The 25,963-nt window shown below is 40.2% G+C and overlaps 1 protein-coding gene across 8 annotated transcripts in view; it reads right to left on the bottom strand.

Annotated features, from left to right (window-relative positions):
- Nucleotides 1-943: 943 nt before the first annotated feature.
- The window catches only part of ZNF385D (zinc finger protein 385D), a 1,067,118-nt gene continuing 1,042,098 nt past the window's right edge, over nt 944-25,963 (bottom strand). For all 8 annotated transcript variants that reach the window (XM_051858856.2, XM_051858858.2, XM_051858860.2 and 5 more), the window contains 4 exons: nt 22,802-23,035; nt 8,514-8,692; nt 7,398-7,499; nt 944-3,935 (listed from right to left, as the gene is read on the bottom strand). In XM_051858856.2, coding sequence (XP_051714816.1) covers nt 3,702-3,935; nt 7,398-7,499; nt 8,514-8,692; nt 22,802-23,035 — 749 coding nt within the window. In that variant the 3' untranslated portion in view covers nt 944-3,701. The remainder of the gene's footprint in view (nt 3,936-7,397; nt 7,500-8,513; nt 8,693-22,801; nt 23,036-25,963) is intronic.

A 25,963-nucleotide genomic window follows, 5' to 3' on the forward strand; every position in this document is an offset into this window, starting at 1 on the left:
GGCCGAGGTTTCCAGATCATGTAGTCATCCTGCTTTGTGAATTGGTTTCTTTCTTCAGAGAAGTTGACACAACACATGGGGACACAGGCAAAAACGTTCATTTAAAATTTAATAGTGACCAAGTGAAATTTAATCCACAAATCTACTATGTATTGATTCTCTGCCTTAGTACCTCACAGGGGTACATCTATAATATACTTTGATCCCATTTTTATAATGCCATTGTCTTTGAATCCTTAATCTTCCATTTTATCATTTCCTATTCCTTTAATTTCCAAATGAACAGACACTTTCTTTGATAAATAATTCCATAGCAACAAGATATGTAGCACCTTTCAAAAAATGAAATTATGTCTCTGATGATAATGGCAGTGAATTACTGCAACAGATGAGGAGAAATCCAATAGCACCTAGAGATAGCAGTCCTTTCTGATGAGGCAACGGGGATATAAATTGCCCAAAGCCAACTGTGTTTGTTTATGTGAATAAAACAACTACTCTTCAAAAGCTAGGGCCAGTGAAAGGGGAAATTTTTCATGGGTAATCACCCGTTTTCTCAGAAGAGAAATACAGTATCTCCCCAGTGACTGCTTCCCATTTGTCTGGATGATGTGGGTAAGGTGCAACAATGCTTTTTTCCAGAGACATTCGGCTATTGCAATGCATTTATATTTCTTCCAAATAAAATCAGAAAGGCATTCTCTATCACCTTTCTTGCCATGGATGTGATGTGTGGGAATGGATGTCTAACCAGAAAGTCAGACCACCTTTGGGCATTTTCACAGCACTGCTGCTGACCAATCTGAACTGTCAATCTTTATTCATGAAAAAAGTTTCCTAAGGGAAAGGTTAGAGCTTTATGGCAGTCTGAACTATAATAGATGTTGATCTGGTGTTGACAAATATGTGCAGCGAGAGGGAAACAATTCACAGAGAATCTAAGTTCTGTGGTTAGGCTTCATCCTTTATTAGGTAGTGAGTAAAAGACAACTGATGCTTACAGCTCCAATTGAAGAGACCATTTAAACAAAAGTGGTTCCATAGCGAAGTGAGGCAGAAGGGATCCAGATATTTCTGAGTTTTCTCATATGGCTGATGGAGAAAATATGGCTGATTTGTTTGTTCCCAGCAAATCATTAAAGTTATTAATGCCTGGTGACCCAGGACTCTGTGTGTTCACAGGCCCTGGCTTCTAGCAGACTGGCTCATTCACTTTGGTGGAAATGGGGAAGAACAACAAAAGCACATTGCAGGAAGATTGCATCAATTAACAAAAGTTCTCCAATAGAAAGAAGTTCCTTAGCTATAAAGGTTGTTGGATGGGGATTTGGGATGACTACAATAACAGATCAAAGTAGTTGGCAGAACAGAAAAAAAGGAAACTAAAGTTCAAAATGCTTAGAAGCTGATCACATGGTAAAGCCACCAATTTATGTGAAATTGTCCAACTGGTTGAAATAGCAGGGTCCATAGGTGTAAAAGGGTAACGTTTGCTAAAACCAGAGAGTAGAGATGTTGATAAATACAAACTTATGGGATACCTTCAAAAACAAATTAACCACAATGTTATCCAATACGTTTAACCAGACAGGCATGGTTTGCAATTCTTTTTTACCAGAAGATCGATGGAATACATTTTCTTTTCTTCTTTCTTCCTTTCTTTCTTTCCCTCCTTACTCCTTTCCTTCCCTCCCTCCCTCCTTTCCTTCCTTCCTTCGCCCATTTTGTTTGGTTGTTCGTTTAACAAAAGATAAATAAAGTCAACTGCCTTAAATATATATTTATGTGACAAATTTCTACAGTTAGATGGTGGAGATATACTCCAAAGACGATGTTCAATGTTGAGCACCAAGCACGCTATGGTTGTTTCATAAATATAAAATGAGAAATGCTAAATACCTATCTCTCAAATGGTTTCGTCTTGATTCTTCATATCTCTCTAAAGGCTACTACCATTTAGATAAGAGTATTTTCAGGAAGGCCACCTCCAGCCTTCCCTATATTTTTAAATAATCTTTACAAAACCTTTTCAAAAATAATTTTTTCTCTAAATCTAAATCATGTAGGGTTGATTTGTACATGGTTTGTCCTTGCTCTATGTTTGAGTGTCAATGTTCTTATTAATGCAACAGACTGGCTGCATCAAACCCCACAGTATTGACAAGTATGTCTTAGCTTTCTATGGGAAAAAGCAAATAGCCTTTATCACAAATTAAAGGCACAGCTATTTTATGCCATTTGTTACCAACTTAATGATAACATGTAACACTGGATGGTTATAGAATTATTTCATATAGATTTCTTTTATAAGTTATTCTCTTAATCTTTCTAACATATATACAATATACATATATTTATATATACCCCTGATAAATCTTGTTTTAAAGGTAAAACATCAACTCCATTCAGCCTAATTGTAACCAGAAAAGGCTGTCAATATTTCACAACTCCACTGGGGAAGTGATGGTCAAGTGGACCTTACCAGTATTTTTTTTAACACTACATCATTGGTGTGCAATGAACTCAGCTTCATTTTTTCTCTTGTTGTTACTAACATTTAAATATATATTAATTGTTTATATCATGTCAGTAGGAAATCTAAAATACAACAATAAACCCATAACAATAGCTAATGCTTAATTCTACCATCACTTAAAGCAGTAACTTTTCCTAAGAGACAACCCTACTGGTATGATATAAAGGGCATATTACAGAGACACAATCTTCTCTGTATTTATTGGATATGTACTAACATGAAAGATCTTTACTTTGAATTGTCATTCAAGGTTATGATTGTTTCTTAACCTTGAAACAGAAGAGATGTACTGATTTCTTTCCAAATGCCCATGATACATGGGTTTATCTGTTTTCAGATATAGGTTTTATTACAAGCACTTCTCTGTTTCCAGCAATACTTCTTCAGGGTGGGAAATCAGTATTTGTAATAAATAACCTTTATTAATGGCTTCCCTACCTCTAAGAGTAACCCTGTTCATTCTTCAAGCTTAACAGGGGAGGAGAACGCCGGCCAGGGAGGCCTCCAGGATAGCATCTTGTGTTTATATTTTGACTGCTTACTGGTATGAAATACTTGTTCGTTTTACCTTTTGCAATATTTTGAAATCTAATGGCATAGATTGAGACACAGCACTATTGTTGAACAAGACATCTACTGTATCTACTTTTGTTGGGATAAATACCCAATAATTGCTGTCATAGCAAGAGGACCAGCACGGGTACTACTATTCACAGTGTTGCTTTTGTTTTTGTTTCTTTTTTTTTTCTTTTTTCACATTGTTTTAATCTACAGAGTAAATTATTATATATACATTGGAACCAGTTAATGCCCTTAGACAATGTATAGTTGTTTCAGAGAGCAGGAAAGACAATGCAGGGGGAAACAGGTGCCCAAAAGCACAGTCACAAGGCTTCAGAAGTTCTAGATAATACTACAGGTCAATGCTGGAGATCACTTCTAAAACAATCAAGATTCAAGAGGAATGCTTTAATTTGGAGAAAATACCACTCCCTCCCTCCTGCCCCTATACTCCCCACCCCCTTTTATTATCTTTTCAATTCACTATCAAAAGTCCTGGCTCTTCAGATATACTTTAAACTATAAATAAACACTGCATAGTTCTCTTTGTTTTTTGTTTTGTTTTGTGAAAAATTATTGCAGTACAATTATTCCCGTTTGGAATTTAGTAGGGAGCAAACAGCACGGGAGTGTGGGCGGTCCGAATGGGCCCGGGAGCTGGCCTCAGGAGTGCGGGCGGAAGAGCGGAAGTCTGGAAGAGGGTGGCTGCTGGAGCCGTGCGCAGGCTGAAGGGGGAATTCACGGCCACGGCGGCGGCGGCGGCGGCAGCTGCCAGCGGGTTTGGTAGAATCCGTGGAGCCAATGGCTTTGAAGGTTCTTTTGAAAATACTAATTTTACCTGCAAGGGGAGAGACACAAGGAATAGAAGAACAAAGTTTGGGTGTCTGTTCTTAAACCTCAACGTGGTTGGCAGCTTTAGAAATACAGCAGTAAAAACTAGAAAGATACATTCACACTTGTGAACTGACAATTGAAAAAAATGGAGGGTGTAGAATATTTGCCGGCTGAAACACATGAGAGGTACCTGAAAATGACCCACCAGAAAAATACTCAGCGATGTTATTTTATTTTGTTTTTGTTGGAAGTTATAATTCCAGAGGAAAGCATCCATCTTGAGAAAAAAATAGGAAATTTTTATGCCACTCTTTACCTCACATTAATTGTCAAGGAGGAGACTTTTTTTAAAATTAAAATAATTTTTTTCTTTTTATTTGAGAGGCACAGAGACAGAAGAGGTTGGGGGAGATACAGACAAAGAGTTTACGGGTATACTCATAAATGCCTGCTAAGACCCAGCTGGGGCTATAGCTGGGAGCTGTGAACTTGATCCACATCTCCCATAAGTAGCAAGAATCCAACCACGTGAGCCATGACTGAAGTCTTCCAGGGTACAAATTAGCAGAAAATGGGGTTTGGGAGTCAGAGCTAAAGGTTGAATACAGGCATTCTGTTATGGGATGCAGAACAATAGCCCACCCAAAGGCCTTCCATAAAAAACAGAAATTGAAAGAATTTGTCACCATTCACCCAGGCTTATAAATGATGCTTAAGGATGTGTTATACACAGAAACACAGAAAGATACTCATAATTATGAAAAAATGTGAAAGCAGAAAATCTACTACTAAAAGTACAAAGGAAATCCAAAGAAATCACTAAGAGGTCTAAGTCATTACTTATCAATAGTGACCTTGAATGTAAATGGCATAAATTCTCCAGTTAAGTAATATAGATTGGCTGAATAGATTAAAAAACAAAACCCATCTATTTACTGCCTACAAGAAACCAACAAATATACATGAAGACTGAAACTGAAAGGTTAGGAGAAGATATTCCATGCTAATGGAAAGAAAAAACAAGCAGGTGTATCCACCCTAATATGGAACAAAATAGATGTTAACTCAAAACTATTAAAAGCGACAAAGAAAGGCATTATGTAATGATTAAGAGATCAATTCGACAGGAAGATGTGACTGTAATAAATGTATATGGACCCAATGACAGGGCATCTGGCTGTTAAACAAATGTTAAGGGATCTAAAGGGAGACAGAGATTCCAATACAATATAATGGAGACTTCAGCACCCCAATTTCATCAATGCACAAATCAACAACATAGAAAATCAACTAAGAGACTGGCGCAGTGGCTCACTAGGCTAATCCGCCTGCAGCGCCGGTACCCTGGTTCTAGTCCCAGTAGGGGCGCCGGATTCTGTCCCGGTTGCTCCTCTTCCAGTCCAGCTCTCTGCTGTGGCCCAGGAGGGCAGTGGATGATGGCCTAAGTCCTTGGGCCCTGCACCCGTGTGGGAGACCAGGAGGAAGCACCTGGCTCCTGGCTTCAGATCGGTGCAGTTGGGGGTGAACCAATGGAAGGAAGATCTTTCTCTCTCTCTCTCTCACTGTCTAACTCTGCCTGTCAAAAAAAGAAAATCAGCTAAGAAATAAGAGTTTATCTACACTATGGGCCAAATGGAATTAACTGATATCTATAGAACATTACATCCCACAGTTGAACAATGCACATTATTTTCATCAGTTACTCATATGAAGAGAAATTTACCAACTGTGTGACCAATTATCTCTGAAAAACAAGGATAGTTAAGCTGGGGGAGGGGGGTGTTAGATACTACAAATAATGCAATTTTGACTGCCTTTCTTTTTGTTTAGGAAACATTCATTTGATGGTCAAAATGTACCTGTACCTGTTGGGGTCAGTGCATAGTATGCTAAGCCCCCGCCTTCTGTGCCAGCATCCCATATGGGTACTGGTTCAAGTATTGGCTGCTCCATTTCCCATCCAGCTCCCTGCTAATGCACCTGGGAAAGCAGCAAAAGATGGCCCAAGTCATTGGGTCCCTAGATCCATGTGGGAGACCCCGAAGAAGCTCCTGGCTCCTGGCTTCAGATCGGCCCAGTTCCGGACATTGCAGCCATTTGGGGAATGAACCAGCAGATGGAAGACCTCTCTCTCTTTCTCTCTCTCTGTCTCTCAAATAAATAAATAAATCTTTAAAAAAAAAAAGCTATACATATGCAGGCCTGAATAGCACTACAGTTTATCACAGAAATATCAGGTGTGCACAGAATTCACAGCCTCCAGTGCAGCTAAAATTGCTCCAGTAGGAGAGTAAAGTGGATGCACAAAAATGGTCCATACTGGGGCTGGCGCCGTGGCTCACTTGGTTAATTCTCCACCTTGCGGCGCCAGCATCCCATATGGGCGCCGAGTTCTAGTCCTGGCTGCTCCTCTTCCAGTCCAGCTCTCTGCTGTGGCCCAGGAGGGCAGTGGAGGACAGCCCAAGTCCTTGGGCCCTTGCACCCCATGGGAGACCAGGAAGAAGCACCTGGCTCCTGGCTTTGGATCAGCCCAGCACGCTGGCCGTGGCAGCCATTTGGGGGGTGAACCAACGGAAGGAAGACCTTTCTCTCTGTCTCTCTCTCTCACTGTCTATAACTCTACCTCTCAAATAAAAAAAAAGGGGGGGGCATACTGCCATACTACATTAATTGGGTTAAACCAGACTGGGATCTCATAATAGATTTAGTTTTTCATTAACCACACATTCATGTGTCAGCAGCACACAATAGCACCAATATTAACAAGATCTATTTGAAGAAAACATTTCAAAATCACAACTCTGCAGACACTGTAGGGTCAGTTCTTAATTTTTTGTTGTGCTTTTGGTCTCTGATGAAAGTGACAGTCATGTCAACCTTTAATGAGTTCAGCCATATTAGCCCGCAATGTCAGGAGGTCTCACAGACTTCCTCTAAAGCCCTATCCAAAAATGCAGGAAGGGACATTATACCAGCATGCTTACTAAATCTAAGGTGCTTATTAAGAGGCATGGGGACAGAGTATTTTCCAGGATCTTACTTCTCAGGCCTTATTTAATGTCTCTGAGTGAATAACTAAATAAAATTAAGCTATATTCCTAAGATTGTGTTATTCAAAACCTGAAATTGTTGAATGTAACAACCACACCAATGCTTTGTCTCTTAAATATATTACAAAGGAATTGTAAGAACTTGTTTGTCGCTGACTCTCTTTCCTACAAGTATCTACGAACATCTACACTAGATGTCACAGGGTTCCTTATCTGACTTCCAAAAGTCTGGCATTTCTCTTTTCCCTGGGCACTGTGATAAACCTGACCCCAACTCATAAAGACAAGAACCTGGGCTGTGGCTGAAGCCACTGATGCCATCTAGTAGAGGCCCAACTTTTAGAAAACACAGGTGGAGCAGACTGAGGTTCACTAAGGACAGTGTAGTCTCGTAGGGAACGCCCATCGACACTCACCCCCAGCGGATGCGCTGCTTTCTGCAGTTTGTTGTAAGGGCTGTATTTAGGTTTCGGGGGCTTCCCAGCAGCTCTGTCTTTGTGCCTTCGACTGCTGATGTGCTATTAAAAGCAATTAAAAATGACAGCTTTGAAAAAAGTCATGCAAAAAAACACTTTCACAAACATTATTGTAACCTAGGGCAAGGATATTCAGTATTTCATGGAAGTTTCAGAAAGAGAACAATAAAAGAGCATGCACTTTGTCCTCAGATTCTGGTTCCCTGAGGATATATATTTTTATTCTATCTATTTTAGTGTATTTTTAACAAACAGAGAGATCTTTTTCCCCCCAGTTTTTTCCCCTTATCACTGCACACGTCTCCTTTTTTAGAAAAGCATTTATGAAAGAAAGGAATGTCTAAAGGAATTTTATGTGCAAATAAACAAAGATGCCCAGGCAGGCATGAATTTATTTCCATACTAATATTTATCTTCACATTTGTACAGTCAAATGCCAGCCCTTTAAATTCTAAAGATAAATAACTAAAGCTGCATAAAATCAGCAAAATATTGTAACATATACAAATAAAACAAAACACAATATGAGGGCTGTGCCTTTAGCTGGAAATGTAGAACTGATCTCTTAGGAAGGCTATTCAGAGCAAAAATGAAAGCAACATGATTAGTCATCCCTTCAGCAGGTGGCTGCAGGATTCAGAAATACAGTATAATACCACATAAAAGTACACAAAATAAAAGCAAAGCACAGTACAAAATTAGCTTTAGCACATAAATATCTAAATAAGTAAAAATGGAACATTGCACGTTGACCTTTACAGAAAATCAACACTTTCAAGTGGAAAATCTGATAGAGAAAAAGATCTGATGTCCCTTCCCCTCCCATTTTTCATATACACGAATAGCACAAACTCACTGCTAACCACTTCTACAAGTATTCCCTCAGCAACTTAAGTACGTGCAGGTATATAAGGACAGCGAACAAGAGGTAAGTGGGTAGATGCATGCGTGGGTGCATGGATGGAGGCAGAAATGAGAGAAAACAGAAAGGAAACAGGCACAACCAGTTCACGTGAGTGTGCCCTATCTTTTTTCCTTAGACTGTCCTCTGCCCACCTGTTTTAGTTGTGTTTCTGAGTTGACGTGCACATCACAGATTTCACAGTGAAACGTTTTGTTTTGGAGGCCCGTGTTTCCCTTATTAACAGGTCCTTTGCCTTTGACGCCTGCCCTAGGAAAGGCTTTGATAGTCCCGCTTCCGTTCCGGGCTTCTAGCATGGTTTTGTGCTTAGTACCTGCAAGGAATATTTAGAAAGAAAGAAAGAAAAAGAGAAAAAGAAAAAAAATCTTGGCTATCACATACCTTCAAGAACAATAATACAACTTGATGCCTCATTGTAGTGTAGTTCTTGCAGAGGTTATGGCTGAAATACGGTTATGCCGTGGTAGACTGTTCCACTGCTCCCATCACCTTCCATAACATTATTAAAGTATCTAATTTGGCTGATGTTCCACATAACCAACAAGCACCATCAATACGGTAACTAAACTTGAAAGTCCTACAGCTAAATTACAGGGGAGTGACTTGCCTTCATTTCCTCCTGATGCTAATAAGACATAAATGATAGCTGATGAGGAAGATTGACTGAGCTGCTAAAGGTACAGTTGGAGGTGATGTGTACAAATGTAATCAGTTTAAGCATGGTATGTTTATAGAAGTGGTTCTAATTAAATACCCACTTCCTAAACGGAATACAAACATGATTCCATGGTTGTGCATTTTAGGTTCAAAGAGAAAGAGTAAGAATATAAATATATATTTTTATATGGCTGGCGCCGCGGCTCACTAGGCTAATCCTCCGCCTAGCGGCGCTGGCACACCGGGTTCTAGTCCCGGTTGGGGCGCCGGATTCTGTCCCGGTTGCCCCTCTTCCAGGCCAGCTCTCTGCTGTGGCCAGGGAGTGCAGTGGAGGATGGCCCAGGTGCTTGGGCCCTGCACCCCATGGGAGACCAGGAAAAGCACCTGGCTCCTGGCTCCTGCCATCGGATCAGCGTGGTGCGCCGGCCGCAGCGCGCCGGCCGCGGCGGTCATTGGAGGGTGAACCAACGGCAAAAAAAGGAAGACCTTTCTCTCTGTCTCTCTCTCTCACTGTCCACTCTGCCTGTCAAAAAAAAAATTAAAAAAGAATATAAATATATATTTTTATTTGTACTGACTATTTATTTATATAGAGAACAGATTTCATGTGCTTCATATATTCAATTTGAAGCCCATGGTGATACTTCCCACCCTACCATTCCTCCTTCCTTTGTCTTTCCTCCTTCCATTTTATTTTTCCCTTTTAATTTTGTGCTAACATACTTTCCATTTACTTTATAGTCACAATCTTAATCCTCTACTTAATAAAGAATTCATCAAGTAGAAAGTAGAAATAGCACTGTTCCACCAGAGTATAGACAGGAGCTATAAACATAATCAAATCTCCTGATGTCAAGTTCACTCTTTTTTTTAACTTTTATTTAATAAATATAAATTTCCAAAGTACAATTCTTGACTTATAGTGGCTTTTCCCCCCATAACCTCCCTCTCACTGCAACCAACCCATCTCCCACTCCCTCTCCCATTCCATTCACATCAAGATTCATTTTCAATTATCTTTATATACAGAAGATCAACTTAGTATATACTATTTATAGATTTCAACAGTTTGTACCCACACAGAAACACAAAGTATAAAGTACTGTTTGAGTACTAGTTATCCCGTTAATTCACATAGCACAACACATTAAGGACAGAGATCCTACATGGGGGAGTAAGTGCACAGTGACTCCTGTTGCTGATTTAAACAATTTCACTCTTATACATTACAGTTTTTGTACTCTATAAATTAGCTACCACAAATTTAAAAAAAAATGGTATTTAATATATTAATGAAAGAAAGCCATGTTAGGATATTAGAGCCCACCATGTAATTTCAAATGTAACAAAGGACCAATAAAATGAGAGGTCAGCTCATAGTCAAAGTAGATATACTACAAATTAATATCTATTTTTAATAAACCAATAACATTTGTGGGCTGTCCCACCTATTTTATGTAACATTACTTATCAATTGTTAACAATATTTGTATTTGCTGGATCACTATTGTTATATAAAGCTCATGATGTCCCATATTCTCCCCAAATGTTGCTCAAAATTTCCTTTCTTTTAGAGTTCATAAGTACATTTATCTTTCTGACAGTGATTTGGTATGAAATTTTCTTTTATAATCATTTGTATCATTTCTGCCAGTTATTTTGCAAATCCTTTTTAGTAGTTTCTGCTTCCTAATTGCATTTATTAGATTGTTCGTCAGTTCTGCAGGCATAAGAACAGAACAATTGCGTATCAAGAAGGATGTCATGTAGGGGACACTCTGGTGAATACTGAGCACATCTGTTAAATAGGAGAAAATACATAACACAAAGCACGCGCACAGCCATAGGTTTCTCTCGTTCAAAGTGGTCAGAGAACTACTGAGTCCAATATTATAAAATCGTAGGTTCTTACAACATAGAATGTCCACTTTTAACATCCATATTATTATGCAAGGCTATTAAAATGTTCCTGTCGCAGCAGGTTAAAGAGAAGGAAGGCAGAGTCTTGGAGGGAGATGGGAGGGACTGAAACATGAAGCTCCAGAACTGTTGCCAGTGGTGTTTGTGAGATCCCTCACTGAGCTCTGCTGGTGCCCATCCTCCCTGTATTGCAGGAGTCACAGATGCTTGCCCCTTCATCTGAAGGTTCACAGTGAGACACGGGGAAAAACAGTCCCAGGGAATAAGAACCATCCCAACAGATGATTTTATCAAACAATTTCTTTACCCCATAGCCCCTTCAGCCAAATTGAGAAGCATTTTGTGAGGCTAGTTTGGCTTATGAATACTTGGGAAAGCAACAGAAGATAAATTATCATCCTGACTTCCCTGAATGGCTCCTGATTCACTTTGGTTTCATATCTTTTATAATTAGAGGAGTTCAGACTCCATAGGTTTGGAATACAGATAGGGTAGAACACTGAGTTAACCCACTGCACAATATCTATGTAATGTATCTTGCCTGGGAAGAGAAAAAGGCCAGACATGGATGGCTTGCCTCAACATCGAGTGTCAGGTGAATTAGGGAGATGAGAGGGAATCTGGAAGATGGGGCTCCAGTAGCTGGTTTAGCAGTAGCAGGAAAAGATACCAGAAGTAACATGCTCCTTGGCATATGCTTGGTAAGCTAAGTCACACCTATGTGGTGTTCCTTAAAGAACAGTAGACATGGGACATAAGGGGACACTGGAGAAAACCCATCCTCTCCCAAAATCATTGAGTTATTGAAATTATGATTGCAGTGTAATCTCTCCATGGAAGCCAGATAATGTAAAAAATTAAATATATTCACCCATTCATGCCTTATGCATAGACACATGCACACACACATACATGCTTAAAACACGGCAAGAACTAGAGGAGAACTAATGGCTCTGATTCTGGGGCTGCTCTTCATCAGACGGCATGAGACTTCTGTATAATACAACCTCAAGCATTTAGTAACTGATTGTCAATCATAATTAGTATTTAGATAGTTTTACAAGATTTTGGAATTTGAATAGCTTTGTAAGGGCTGCTGTATTTCCTCCAAATACAGATAAAATTAGAACCTTAAACCATTTTCATTTATGAGAGTTAAAACATGAATTCACTAATATACACTTACCGATATTTAGAGCTCATATTGATTGATCTTCAAACATTAGACATACTGTATTAAAATTCTGAACTGCTCACAGCTGCCATATGAATGAAGTACTGTGATTACTCCCACTTCAGAGATAACAAAGTGAGATTTAAAAAGGTTAAGTTAGTTGCCTGTGGTCACGAAGCAGGAACCACTTGAAGTAGTTGGCAGGTAGAATGTGGATTCCTCTTTGTAAAAAAAGATTATTTTATTTGTTTCAAAGGCAGAGCTACAGAGAGAAAGAGAGAGAGAGAGAGGGAGAGAGAGAGAGACAGAGAGAGAGGTCTTCCATCCACTGGTTCACTCCCTAGATGGCTGCAACCCCTGGGGCTGGGCTGGGCCCCCTGCATGTGGGTGCAGGGGTTCAAGGAACTGGGCCATCTTCTGCTACACTCCTAAGTGCTTTAGCAAGGAGCTGGATTGGAAGTGGAGCAGTCAGGACTTGAACCTGTGCCCAAATAGGATGCCAGCGCTGCAGCCAGCTTTACCTGCTACACCACAATGCTGGCCCTGGAACTTGGATCTCTAAGTCCCTAGAAATCCACTAAGGATTTCTGAAACATCTGGATTCAGTTGCACATAGCCACTTTACCTTTTTATTTTTATAGTTTTTTCTAAAGTTAGATTTTCACTAGAGTCTTTCAAATTCCCCCATCTGCCTTTTTTTTTCTCCTAATGCTCTTCTCTGCTTAGCAGAGGTCAATGAATCATGATGCTTAAAAAGGCCTTTTAATGGCCAATGATGTCACCTCTGTTTCAGCACTGTGTAAACAGTTTGCAAAGCTCATGCCTTCCTCTGTGACTGCTCAGCAGGGCACTCACAAGTCAGATTCTGCACTTGACTCCCTCCTCCTCTGAGGAAAGAGTCTACGTGAAGCTAAGTGGACTATTTTCCTCTCGACATTTCTGAAAAGTTGACTCTGACAATGGCCTTCATTTGAAGCGTCAAGATTTCTGAAAGGGGAAATATACTCCAAACACAGTTTAAATTTGGCAGATTTATAAGGTTCTAAGAAACCCTGGGTGTATCGGATTTTACTTGTTTTGTCTGTTTTTAAATACTTTTTCAAAGCAAGGTATGTATTCCTCTCATATTTCTAAAAATCAAAGTAATATGGGAGGAAGGGCTAGTTCTCTCTTTCACTCCCCATCCTCTTGACAACTTCCCTTTTTTTAGCTGACTCTCAAGTCAAGTACTGGAGTAAAGGAAAGGTAGAAGAGCAAGAAAACTGGGAAGACTTTAAAAAAATAATTAAATAAGTCATTCATTAAGACTAAATTTTTAGGTCATTAGGAAAATTGAAGAAACTAATAAAAACAACAAAATCATAATTCTGCCAGAAACAAGTATATAAAAATAATAATGGTCATTACTACTTCCTTATTTATTTTCTAGTTGTATGTATACATTTAGATTTTTAATTTTTTAAATATATTTATTTATTGAGAGAGAAAGAGAAAAGGGAGAGAGAGAGAGGAGAGAGACATCTCCCATCCATTGATTCATTCCCCAAACACCTGAAACAGCTGAGGCTGGGCCAGCTAAAGCTGGGAGCTGGGAACTAAATGTGCATCTCCTACATGGAGGTCAGGACTCCAAGTCCCTGAGCCATCACCTGCTGCCTCCGTGGGTCTGTACTGGCGGGAAGATGGATCCAGGAGAAGGGCCTGGACTCCAACCCAAACACGCCGAGGTGGGACGCAGGAGTCCCAAGTGGTGTCTTAACCAGCAGACCAAGCATCCACTCAATATGTCCACTGTTAAAAGTTTGAATAACTTAGCTAAAGTGACTTTGCCTAAAATACCTGAGGAATTATAAACACTGTTAGAAATGTGCGTTGTTTTAAATGATAACATAGACTTTCAACATGAATATATTTAATTACTTATCTAATATTAGAAATTCACATCATTTCTTTTCTTTCCTATATAATCAGCTTGAAATGTTCATGCTACTCATTATATGTATCACATATTTGATTGTTTCCTTTGGATGGATTTTCACAAGTAATATCATATGGACAAAGAATATGAGTATTTTTAAGCCTCTTGATTCAAAGTGATAAATAACTTTATAAACTTCCAAAGGAAATTACAGAGGAATGAATATTATAAGGAAATTTTATCTGGGAAGGATCTGCAGAATGTGCCCTTACCTAAAATAAATTTCAATACCCTCAAATTTAATTTTCCAGAGTGTCCATGAAATAATACTAGGGTACTTCAAAAATTTAGGGGGAAAATGGGATTAAAATATAATGCATAGTTTCCAGGAACTCCTGGAAAAAAAACCTCATACTGTTTGACTACATTATTAACAAACTCTTACAACTGCCAGTAGTAATTTAGTTACATTCTCATCGACAAGTTCAGTAATTCAGCTTACAGATAAAATGGGGAAAAGTAGTCAATCTTAATAAAAATAGCCAAGTGAAAAGGTGATTTTATGTGCTCATTTATGTTATTCAGTATAATCTTGTTATATTCTAACTTGTTTGTCTCAAAGTTCTCTCCACTCTGTGTACTTGAAATGTGTAATTAGCATCGAAGCCCTCCATGTGTTCTTTTTCAAATCTTTAAATGTCAAGTTAACCTTGTTTTACCCTAACTTCCTTTATCGTATGTTGTTTTCCATGTTAGTTCGGTTTGTTTTTTGCCTCATAGAACAACATTTTGACCTATTTTATCAACATATCAGCACACTTAATGGCATCCATGGTATCAGGTTCCCAAGTAATTCCCCAAGTGAGCAAAAATTGAGTTATTCCTGTAAGTTCTCTGATTGAAACTAATTCGCAGACATGCCAGTAATGTAGCTAAAGTGCAATTTGCAGAGGAACTGAAAAGGGAAAGGAGAGATCTAAAACACAGAGGAAAGGAGAATTTCATTTTTAACATTAGAAAAGGCCCCTGAGGGAAAGCTATGAAACAGTGATGGGGTGAGAGACAACCCACAAGATACACCCAGAAAGCCAAAGGAATCCCAGAGAACTCTGCAGGCTGAGGGACCCAACCCAAGGGTTGACTTGAAAGAGATACACGTATGGCATCCACATGGACATAACCCTTGAAATCCCAGCAGGTGAGGGGGAATATGAGGCATGTAGCAAGTCTCTTTTATCCATATGCCTGGAAAACACTGATGGGGGCTTTCCCTGTTACTTTAAACATGTACTCCACAATACCCTTGGGCACTCCTCTCATCACCTTAAACAAGGCCTTAAGAGCCTGAAGCATGCCATGTGTGAAGCATGCCCCAAGAGAGTCTAGCAAAAACGTCCTCACAAAATTAACACTCAGTAACCAATACATAAACCAATTATTCACAATGCTGTAGTGTAATTGGTGTATGATACTGTCTTAGTGACTGATAATATCTGTTTTTGTTTCCTCTTTATGTAAACTAGCTTTACTTTTTAAATTTTTAAATGAAAGTGGCAGACACTTTTGATAGAAAATTCAAGTACAAAAAGGTGTAAGGTGAAAAGTGAAAAACTACCCAGTCCTCCACTTCAAGCCCCATACCCTCACCACCAACACATTCCCTTGTTTCATTGTCCTGAAATGTTCTGAACACCAACGACTTTATATGAGGCATGGGCAGGAAAAGTAACAGGGGTAGAGCCTTCCACTGTGTTACCTGCTAAACCACAAGAACAATCCTGAAAAACTGCCTGGCCGGAAAATGCATTTTGCCATATCTCTGAAGTCACTTTTTGTGGTGGTAAACAAGTGAGAGATAACCGAATGTGAAATAACCCTGAATATTGCCGGCGATGTAACAGAGTCCAAATTCTCTACTATCACAACCCCAACCCCACAAACATATTACTTGTGAATTATAGCTTTAGTACATTAGACTCAGGGCTAACCGAGTAGCCATTAGCCATGGGTGGCTCTTGAGCCATTGAAATGAGACCACTGAAGTTGAAATTTATTTAAATTTAAATGGCTGGGGCCTGCACCGTGGCTCACTTGGCTAATACTCCGCCTGCGGCGCCAGCATCCCATGTGGGCACTGGGTTCTAGTCCCGGTTGCTCCTCTTCCAGTCCAGCTCTCTTCTGTGGCCAGGGAGGGCAGTGGAGGATGGCCCAAGTGCTTGGGCCCTGCACTCGCATGGGAGACTAGGAGGAAGCTCCTGGCTACTGGCTTCGGATTGGTGTAGCTCCGGCGGTAGGGGCCATTTGGGGGGTGAACCAATGGAAGGAAGACCTTTCTCTCTGTCTCTCTCGCTCACTGTCTAACTCTGTCAAATAAAAAAAAAATTAAATGGCTAAGATAGTACTGCTGTAGTACTCAAAAATGTATTGCAGGGGGAGGTGGAACAAGGCTTATGAGGCTTGACTGTTGCTTTATCATTTGCAGAAAATTTAAAGAAGGCACAAGAACAGAATTGGGATAGGGTGGTCTCTCCTTTTATCTCCAATCAAACTGCAGATTTACCATTATAGGTGCTGGGTAGGCATGGCTGATAATTTTGGAACCTTAATATCAATGACATAAACACCAACCACACCTGACTGACTTAAAGGAGTGTTTCAGATTTGAATCGTTAGCTTAGTGAGCATAAGTTTCTTTGTGCCTTAATTTTCTGAGTTGTAGAAAAGGAAATTTCTGTGGGGCCGGCACTGTGAGGTAGCAGGTTAATGCCCTGGTCTGAAGCACCGGCATCCCTTATGGGCGCTGGTTCGAGACCCGGCTGCTCCACTTCCGATCCAGCTCTCTGCTATGGCCTGGGAAAGCAGTAGAAGATGGCCCAAGTCCTTGGGCCCCCGCACCCACATGGGAGACCTGGAGCAAGTTCCTGGCTCCTGGCTCCAGATCTGCACAGCTCCAGTCGTTGCAGCCAACTGGGAAGTGAACCAGCAATTGGAAGACACCCCGCCCCATCCCCGCCTCTCCTTCTCTCTGTGTGTAACTCCTTCAAGTAAATAAATATATCTTTAAAAAAAAAAAGAAAGAAAAGGAAATTCTTTGATTTCCTGGTTGTTATGTTAAATGCATTAGTAGTTTTCAGCATTATTCTTCATTGCCCCATGAGCTTGATGAATTTTAGTCAATCTCTTTCTCCTTGTAGAGCTATTTTTGTTTATAAGTCTCTAAGCATTTCAAAATGTAATTTAATGTGCTCTTTCATAGTAGTCTTCTCTGTGTATACTAAAGCTCAGTGAGGGATAGAATAAACTCCATCAAGGGATCAAAAACTGGAATGAGTTTAGTGAAAATTATCGACGCTGCTACTTAGTGATTACCAGAAATATCTGCCCAAATTTGTGCTAAGCTTCAACTACAAAATGCTTCAAAGTTGGTGTTTTGTTTTTGTTTTGTTTTTGATGGAGGAAGGAGGTTGGTGCTGTGGCATAGTGGGTAAAGCCACCACCTGCAGTGCCAGTATCCCATATGGGTGCCGGTTCAAGTCCCAGCTGCTCCACTTCCCATCCAGCTTTCTGCTATGGCCGAGGAAAGCAGTAGAAGATGGCCAAAGTGCTTGGGCCCCTGCGCCTGCATGGGAGACTTGGAAGAAGCTCCTGGCTCCTGGTTTTGGATCGGTGCAGCTCCAGCCATTGCAGCTAATGGGGAGTGAACCAGCAGATGGAAGACCTCGCTCTCGCTCTCTCTCTCTCAGCCTCTCCTTCTCTCTCTCTATAATTCTGACTTTTTTAAAAAAGGTTTATTTTGTAATTGGATAGAGAAAACCATCAAAATAAGCTAAACAAATCATTGCCTACTAGGATCTTTGAAGTGGGGAGGGGGGCGGGTTTCATTACAGGAAAAACAAAACACATCTTTTGTTAACATCTGTGTCTATAGCATGCAAATGCCAAGAGGAATTCTGGATTTTGTGAAAGGACAATGTCCTCCTAAGGTATTTTTTTTAAAGATTTTATTTATTTTATTTGAGAGTTAGAGTTACAGTGAGAGGGAGAGACAGACAGAAAGGTCTTCCTTCTGTTGGCTCTCCAAATAGCCGCAATGGCCAGAGCTGCGCCAATCTGAAGCCAGGAGCCAGGTGCTTCTTCCTTGTCTCCCATGCGGGTGCAGGGGCCCAAGGACTTGAGCCATTTTCCACTGCTTTCCCAGGCCACAGCAGAGAGCTGGACTGGAGACAGAGCAGCCAGAACTAGAACCAGCGCCCATATGGGATGCTGCCACCACAGGCTGAGGATTAACCTACTATACCACGACACCTGCCCCACATCCTAAGGTATTTTAAACATTCTTGGATAACTTTGTGCACTCTGCTAGTTAGTTCAGAGGAGCTACTTCACTTCAAAAAATCAAAACAAGAATGTCTGTGTTCTACTCTTGGATGTAGATGTCATGGAGCACAGATCAATTAACTGTCACCTCAAATGGTGAAAAAGAAAAACAAAAAACAAATGAAATAATACAACTGACCCCTAAATAAATCCAGCAGCTGTGGTCATACTAATTATTGTGGCATCATGCTGGATCTGTAAATGTTGCCACATGACCTCTTAATTCCACTGAAGGCAGAAAGACTGAGGGACAGGGAGAGAAAAAGACATGGAAAACATTATCTCCTTGCTCAAGTTCACATAAAAATTTGCATATCTAATTATTCAGTATTAATTGATTTTCCATTAATTTCAAAATCAGGTTTGATCACTTGCAGTCCATTCTATTGGATCATACAACAAACGGTGGTGAATGGAAATTTTATTCCCCAAATTTGCTTGTGGTCAGTTGTTTATAGCTCAGAATGCATTTTTCAAGATTTAAAAACGAACGTGTTTGAAAGAAAAATCATTGGGTTCCCAGGGGCAGTCCATAGGTGCTTAATTCTACACTCCATGTTACAGATTGTATTTCCTGTCTCTACATAATATGCTTCTGAAGAGGAAAAAAAAAATCCTTAGAATTGTTACTCAGATGCAGGATAAGTATCTCCCCACCTGCAGCCTGGCTGCTTCTATCAAAATTGGCCTATAAACAGGTTGCCTGGAAAACACAACCTGCGGCCGGTGCCGCAGCTCACTAGGGCTAATCCTCTGCCTGCGGCGCCGGCATCCCGGGTTCTAGTCCCGGTTGGGTCGCCAGATTCTGTCCCGGTTGCTCCTCTTCTACTACAGCTCTCTGCTGTGGCCCGGGAAGGCAGTGGAGGATGGTCCAAGTGCTTGGGCCCTGCACCTGCATGGGAGACCAGGAGAAAGCACCTGGCTCCTGGCTTCGGATCGGCACAGCGCACCGGCCGTGGCTGCCACTGGTGAACCAATGGAAGGAAGACCTTTCTCTCTGTCTGTCTCTCTCACTGTCTAACTCTGCCTGCCAAACAAACAAAAAATAAATAAATAAAAGAAAACACAACCCAGCCTTCCCAGAGGTTTCCTAACACCTGACCCTGGAAGAAAGAGGGAACATTCCTTTGAGTCACGTTGGAGGGTAGTGGTGCCTGCAGAGGGCAGTGAGGCAGTGACTGGGTGCTCCCTGAGTGCAGACAGTAAGAGGGTGCCTCAAGGTGAGTTGAGGAAACAACAATTAAATGAGCTTTCCTCTTGCACACGAGCTGGGCACTTTAAATAATGTCAGAGGAAGAACAATGCCCCAGAAACACTGTAGGGCTATATTCCAAACAACCGATGTAGGGACCACTGAGATTAATTCAACTCTGGCATTCTATGTAGCCAGCTGCAGTTTTTATCTTTGAAACAGTGAGACGTTGGGGCTGGCATTGTGGGCAGCTGTATTTGTGTGCCTGTTCAAGTCCTAGCTGCTCCACTTCCCATCCTGCTCAATGCTAAAGCACCTGGGAAAGCAGCAGAAGACGGCCCAAGTACATAGGCCCCAGCACCCATGTGGGAGATCTGGATGGAATTCAAGGCTCCTGACTTCAGTCTGGCTCAGTCTTGGCCATAGCAGTCATTTGGAGAGTGAACTAACAGATGGGAGTGTTCTCGCTCGTTCTCTCTTTCTCTCTCTCTCCTCCTGTCCCTCTCTCTGTCACTCTGCCTTTCAAATAATAAATAAATCTATATTTTAAAAAAATACACATAACAGTGAAACAGAGCATGGGTCATGACCTTAAAGGTTTTGTTTGGTAGGCTCTGGTTGCCTAGGTTGGAAACTGGCTAAATGATGGATCTTGTTGGTCCTCTAATCTGTTTCCTTCACCTCTATGAAAACAAAACAAAACAAAACAAAAACAATTTGCCCTGTAATCCTTGTCTCAGAGTCTGCTTCTGTGAGAATCTGAGTAGCAACACATCGCAGTAATCCTGCGATGACTCTGGCTACTGCTGCCCGGCTCCTGGCAGGAGAGTAGGCACATATGGAGCCTCTCTCATCACACTCACCCCAGAGGAAGTCAGTGTGTGGACAGCAGGTTGCTCGGATGCAGGCAGGATTGTATCACATTCATCTGCATCTAGTGAAAGTCCCCGACATAATGGGCCTCTCAACACTACTGCAGTTACAAATAACAGAGCTGACTCCGGAGGTCAAAGGGAGCAGACAGAGGCGGCCTTGTGTGTTTTCCTTTTTTCCTTTGCTGACTCTAGTAGTCCTGACACAGCGAGCTAGTCATTAGGCCCACAATGTCGGGGTGGGCGGTTTCCAAACAGAAAAAGATCTCTGATGCAGAGAGGGAATTAAGGGGATGAGGAGACCCCCGGGGCAGCCGAGGGAGCGTCTGCAGCCCTCGGAGGAGGTGAAGGTTCTCTGGGAAGACTCCTATATTAGGATCCAAGAAGGAGGTGACAGCCATTCACCTCCTTCAACTCCCCGGACTCCTTCCTGCCTTATTTTTTCTCCTGATTTTTATAATGACACACTTTCAGTTTATTTTATAATCACCAGCTTAACCCTCTGCTAAATAAAGAATTCAACAAATAGAAGAAAAAAATTGTTTCTCAACAGTAGAGATGAAGGCTGTAAATAATAATCAAACCTCAAAATGTCAGTTTCATTCATATACATTACATTCTTTCGATGTTTCTGATAAGAATTCAAGGACTCTCAAATTCTTGATAAATGAACCCTGGCCTCAAAGTGCATGGTTTATTTGATCCCTCCTCAAAATGAATGTGTTTTTTCATCACTACGAAAAAAGATCAAGAATTCTTGAGGAATAAGTGGACTTCCCATGATGTGCACATACACACAAGCCTCTTACATACAGTAAGAAATGGATTTGCACAAGTAAACATGTGGCAAATCTGCATAGTGCGGATTCTGACTTGGGGCCAGATGCTTTTCTGTGTTTCTCAGTCCCTGAACTCATGAATTCTTTCCAGCTACAGCTAATGTTATATGCTAGAGGGAAGATATGTGCTGAAGGAATTGTTCTCTATCTGCAATTACTCCCTGGAGTCTTGAAGTCAATATTTGCAAATTACTAGTACAGCAAATGACTGGTCAGTGACTCAACATACAGCTGCAGTATAAGCTTGGGGCATGATTCACAAATGATTCATCTTCTATCATAGCTGCTGACAGAATCTTGGCAATGAACCCTGTCTCTCAGAGGAAAGTTCAGCTTGGCAATGACACTGGACTTTACAGAAAATCTGGGGTGTGTGTGTGTGTGTGTGTGTGTGTGTAGGGAGAGAGAGGTATGTGATATTTTTGTACACATAATACATATCCATTATATCTATACATACATATATATACACAGGGCGTGTGTTTTAGTGAAAGATACACACAGACACACACATACCCAACAAAAAGAACAGCTGAATGGCCCAAAAATATATTGGGAAAGCAGTTTATTCTGGCATGTTTGTGTTTCAGTATATTCTGCTATTAAAATTTGGAGTTTGAGACTGGGCTTAAATCATGGTTCTATCACTTACCTGGTCATGTATTCTTTCTTATCTGAATCTCATTGAAATGAAAAATAATGACTTTAAGTTGTTGGGAACAGAAAATCTAACATAATGCACTTTAAAAAGCTCAAGAAAAATGCAATTAGAAGATAAGCTTATATTGGTGCAAAAAATTTGGAAATCTATACATACAGGTGATTTTCAAAAAGTTCATAAAAACCCCATTCATAGGTTTCAAAATTTCTTGCACCAGAATAGATTCATCTTTTAATTCCATCTCTATTAACTCTTTGAGAACCCTCAAGTTCCATGTAAAGACCATACATCAGTCGCTCAACTGCTGTGTGTAATATAGACTTTCTTGAGTTTACTGGTCTTCATCACACAGACTTATAACACAGATAATATGATTTGATATAATTATCATAATAGAGGGGTTTTAACCAAAAGGGTGTGTGGAGTTACGCAGCCATATATTGCAGCAATATTATGGTACAATTCTAGGATACTTCCTGTAGATGTGAGTGCACAGAAATACATAAACAATATAGGAATTATGAAAATGCAAAACGCACTTGAGAATTTTATCTTATCATATCTCCTGACGTTAAGTAACGCGCACTCACACACACACACACACACACTCCATGGCCTGCAAGCCCTGGAAATCGTTCCCTGCCATAAATGACACTTGGCTTGTCACTTTTATTTTTTAATGATTAATGAATTCCATGTAATAATTGCCAGTTTTTCGCCACCCCCTTGTCCCCTGCTGCAAAATATCTAATCTATTCAGAGGAAGATAATTGCAGAGCTGTTGAGACAGAAAAGAAATTGCTGCATCTCACCACTGTTGTGCGCCTCCAGCTGTGAGGCGGAGTTGACAGCAACCTTGCATAGCGAACAGTAAAGGAGCCGTTTTGCCTTCTCTTCCTCCGTCTCCGTGGAAGGACATGAGCTATTGCCAGTGGCTGTCGTGGGGCTTTTTTCCACTTTAGAGGTGATCTCAGTTGTCATAACACTGCTTTTGCGGATTTCCACAGTTGTCGTCGTTGATATTGCTGGTGTCCCTGCGGTACTGTCTGCATTCAAAATAGCACAAGAAAGGAGAGGGGGACAATGGCATTAGTTTCCCTATTTGGAAATGTATCACTAATACTGGATTCTGCTAATAATGTTAAGAATAGCTTGCAACTGCTGCTTGCCAACCTTGTATCAATCACTTCATAAGGAAATTTATAAGCTGACCACACCTAATTCACATATTGAAATAAAACATTCAAACAATTCTTCAAAATATGCACAAAGAGTATTTACAAATAATTTGTGGGGTAAATAAATATACCCACAAATTTCTCTTGTTAACATGTGGCCTTAATAAAATAATGGTTACAATGTATTATATGTTGTATAATGTATTTCTACAAAGATAGGTTTTTAAAATTATCATAGAGGATAAATGCTTTTAATACATTTTTTCTTTTTCCTTACTACTTGTCTATTTGACTTCTAAATTCCATCTGTTGAATGAAACACAAGTAAAGATACTTTTGTATTTGCTTATGAAAAACATATGGGACTCTTAATGTCACAATTGCTTTGTCTAGATCAGCAGTTCAGAAAATCATTACTCTATCGGGAGTTATAATTCAACACTAGGCACAAAAATCATCAATATCAAAATTACAGGAATTCTAGTACGGAATGTTTATTAAATATGTTCTTTATCAGGCTGTGTACGAGAAGTTGCTGGTACAAATACCCAAATAGCCACAATTCACCAGGAATTCACAGACTGATCATACCATGCTAACATCACATCATTCCAAGAATTTGATGACCAGGAAATTGTTGATGCACTGTAACCCTACAACCTCCTGGCTCCAAAGTCTGATACTGAATCTGGAGAGATTAGCCTTCAAAGTGAAACTACTCTGACCTAACTTCACTTGGGTTCACACAGCTCTCCTCCCAAGGACGCCAATCACCATGTCAGTGATGTTTGCCAACCCCAGTAATGGATTTCAGATAAGCCCTACACTCAGATCCTACCTACTCTTAATGTTCTTATTTGTGACCCTCAATTGGTTCCTTATCGCCCTATGCGAACTTTTCCAGCTGCAGCTGCACTTGGAACTGTCATTCCATATGTCATTCTAAGTGCTGTTACAGCTATTTAAGGACGCACTGAAATGTGCTTGGTGCATGGGTTGGCCAGCGGATATAAAGAACAGTGGCATGCCTGCAAGGAGGTGTGGTCTCCATGAACACTTGCTTCTCATTAGCTCGTATTATGAAGGGTTGACTGCAGGTACAGGCTGCCTTTTACCTCGGGTGTCCCCTTTGGTACAGCTGTAGGGGTGGGAACACAGGAAGAGGTCCTGTATCGCCACATTCCTACATATAAAGTAAGAAATAAGAAGAGACACGGGCCTTTGGGAGGGGCTGCTGTACAAAAGGATTCATCCGGATCTCGCTTCCTTCACCAGACACTTCACACACCCTTAATCACTCATTTAGCTGGGAAGATCGTAAGTAAGTCTCAGTCATTGTTATAAAAAATATTTACCAATAATGTTTAAAAAAAAATCACACCGAAAATTAGTGTCTCATCACTAGAAAAAAATACAATTTCGTTAATGCCAAGTTTTGCTATTTTTATGCATTTATTCCCTTGGACACTGAAGTTTTACTTGCCTGCTAACTTTCCATTATTAAAACATCACATAACACCCAGATATCTCTGAAAATCCAGAGATGGCAGAAAAATATTACAACTTTAAGAGGGTCCTTTAGTTGTTAACTGTCTCCAGTAAAACAAATGATTTTTTAAATATATATGTGTATGTGCCTATGAATGGTTAATAAATGACCATAGCAGCAAATTAAAAAATCATGCTTACAAAATAACCTAATTCAGCCTTTGCAGCTGTAAAACAGGAAATTCCAGAACGTAAGGAAATTTCCCAAGGTCAGACAAGAAGTTTATAGGAAGTCTTCAAAAAGTTCAAGGAAAATGAATATAAAGAAAAACCTGCATAGATTTCAAAATTATTTTGCAGCAAAATAAACTTATCTTTCAATTCCATTTTCCATAAACTTTTTGGAAGCACCCTTGTAGAGTGAATCAGGGCAAAATATTTCATGGAATCAGGAGTTTGGAAAAAAAAAAATGCTGTGAATGATGCTCTTGGCCATGACTGATTCTCCACAGTAAGGTCAGAAGCAGCAGTGGGCTAAAACCACTGAAGTGTTCTTATAAGCAGCTGTATGGGGAGTGACAAGCGTAAACACAGATATTATATTTAATCTCAGTGTGGCCACACACTGAAGCCACAGTGTGATGCAGTGGGTATTTATTTCATTGAAAGCTACCATGGTAAAGATTTTCCTAGTAATACCTGCCTTCTAATAACTTTCCTTCTTGACTGACATGTTTATTTTATGTCATGATCTGAAAATGGCACATGGCATAGATCACAGTAATCCTAAGCGAATTTTCCTATTTATGGTGAAATTTGTTAGCAAAAGTATAGAATAAACAAAACTATGGATCTTCCAGTCTCTGTGACAGCTTTATTAGTGTTTCTCCTGACCCCAGAGGATAATGTACATTTATACCAAAGACGCCGTAAGATTAGAGACATCAGATTCCTTTTGCCGATGGCTGAGTCAAACACTGACATTCCTTAAGGCAAGTTCCTTGAGTGAGACAGGCTTAGGGGAATTAATATAACAAACTGCTTAACATCCAGCGCTTCTACTTTGTGGTATAGCAAGCACAGATATGTTATGTTCTAAGCTTGCAGTTAAGCTGAAAGAAATTCAAAGTTGCAGCTTTCATTTTAAATTTAATATACAGACCTCGACTCCTTAAAATTAGGGTTACAAAACCTTATAACCAGACACAGATTTTTCATCTATTTGTCAGATGAGTGATAAAGGGGCTCTTTTGAAACCAGAAAAGTAAGGTAAATATATTTGAAGATTGTGCCTTATTCAAAGAAAAC

Source organism: Oryctolagus cuniculus, chromosome 4 (genome assembly GCF_964237555.1).
Source record: "Oryctolagus cuniculus chromosome 4, mOryCun1.1, whole genome shotgun sequence".
In the NCBI taxonomy this organism is placed as follows: Eukaryota; Metazoa; Chordata; class Mammalia; order Lagomorpha; family Leporidae; genus Oryctolagus; species Oryctolagus cuniculus.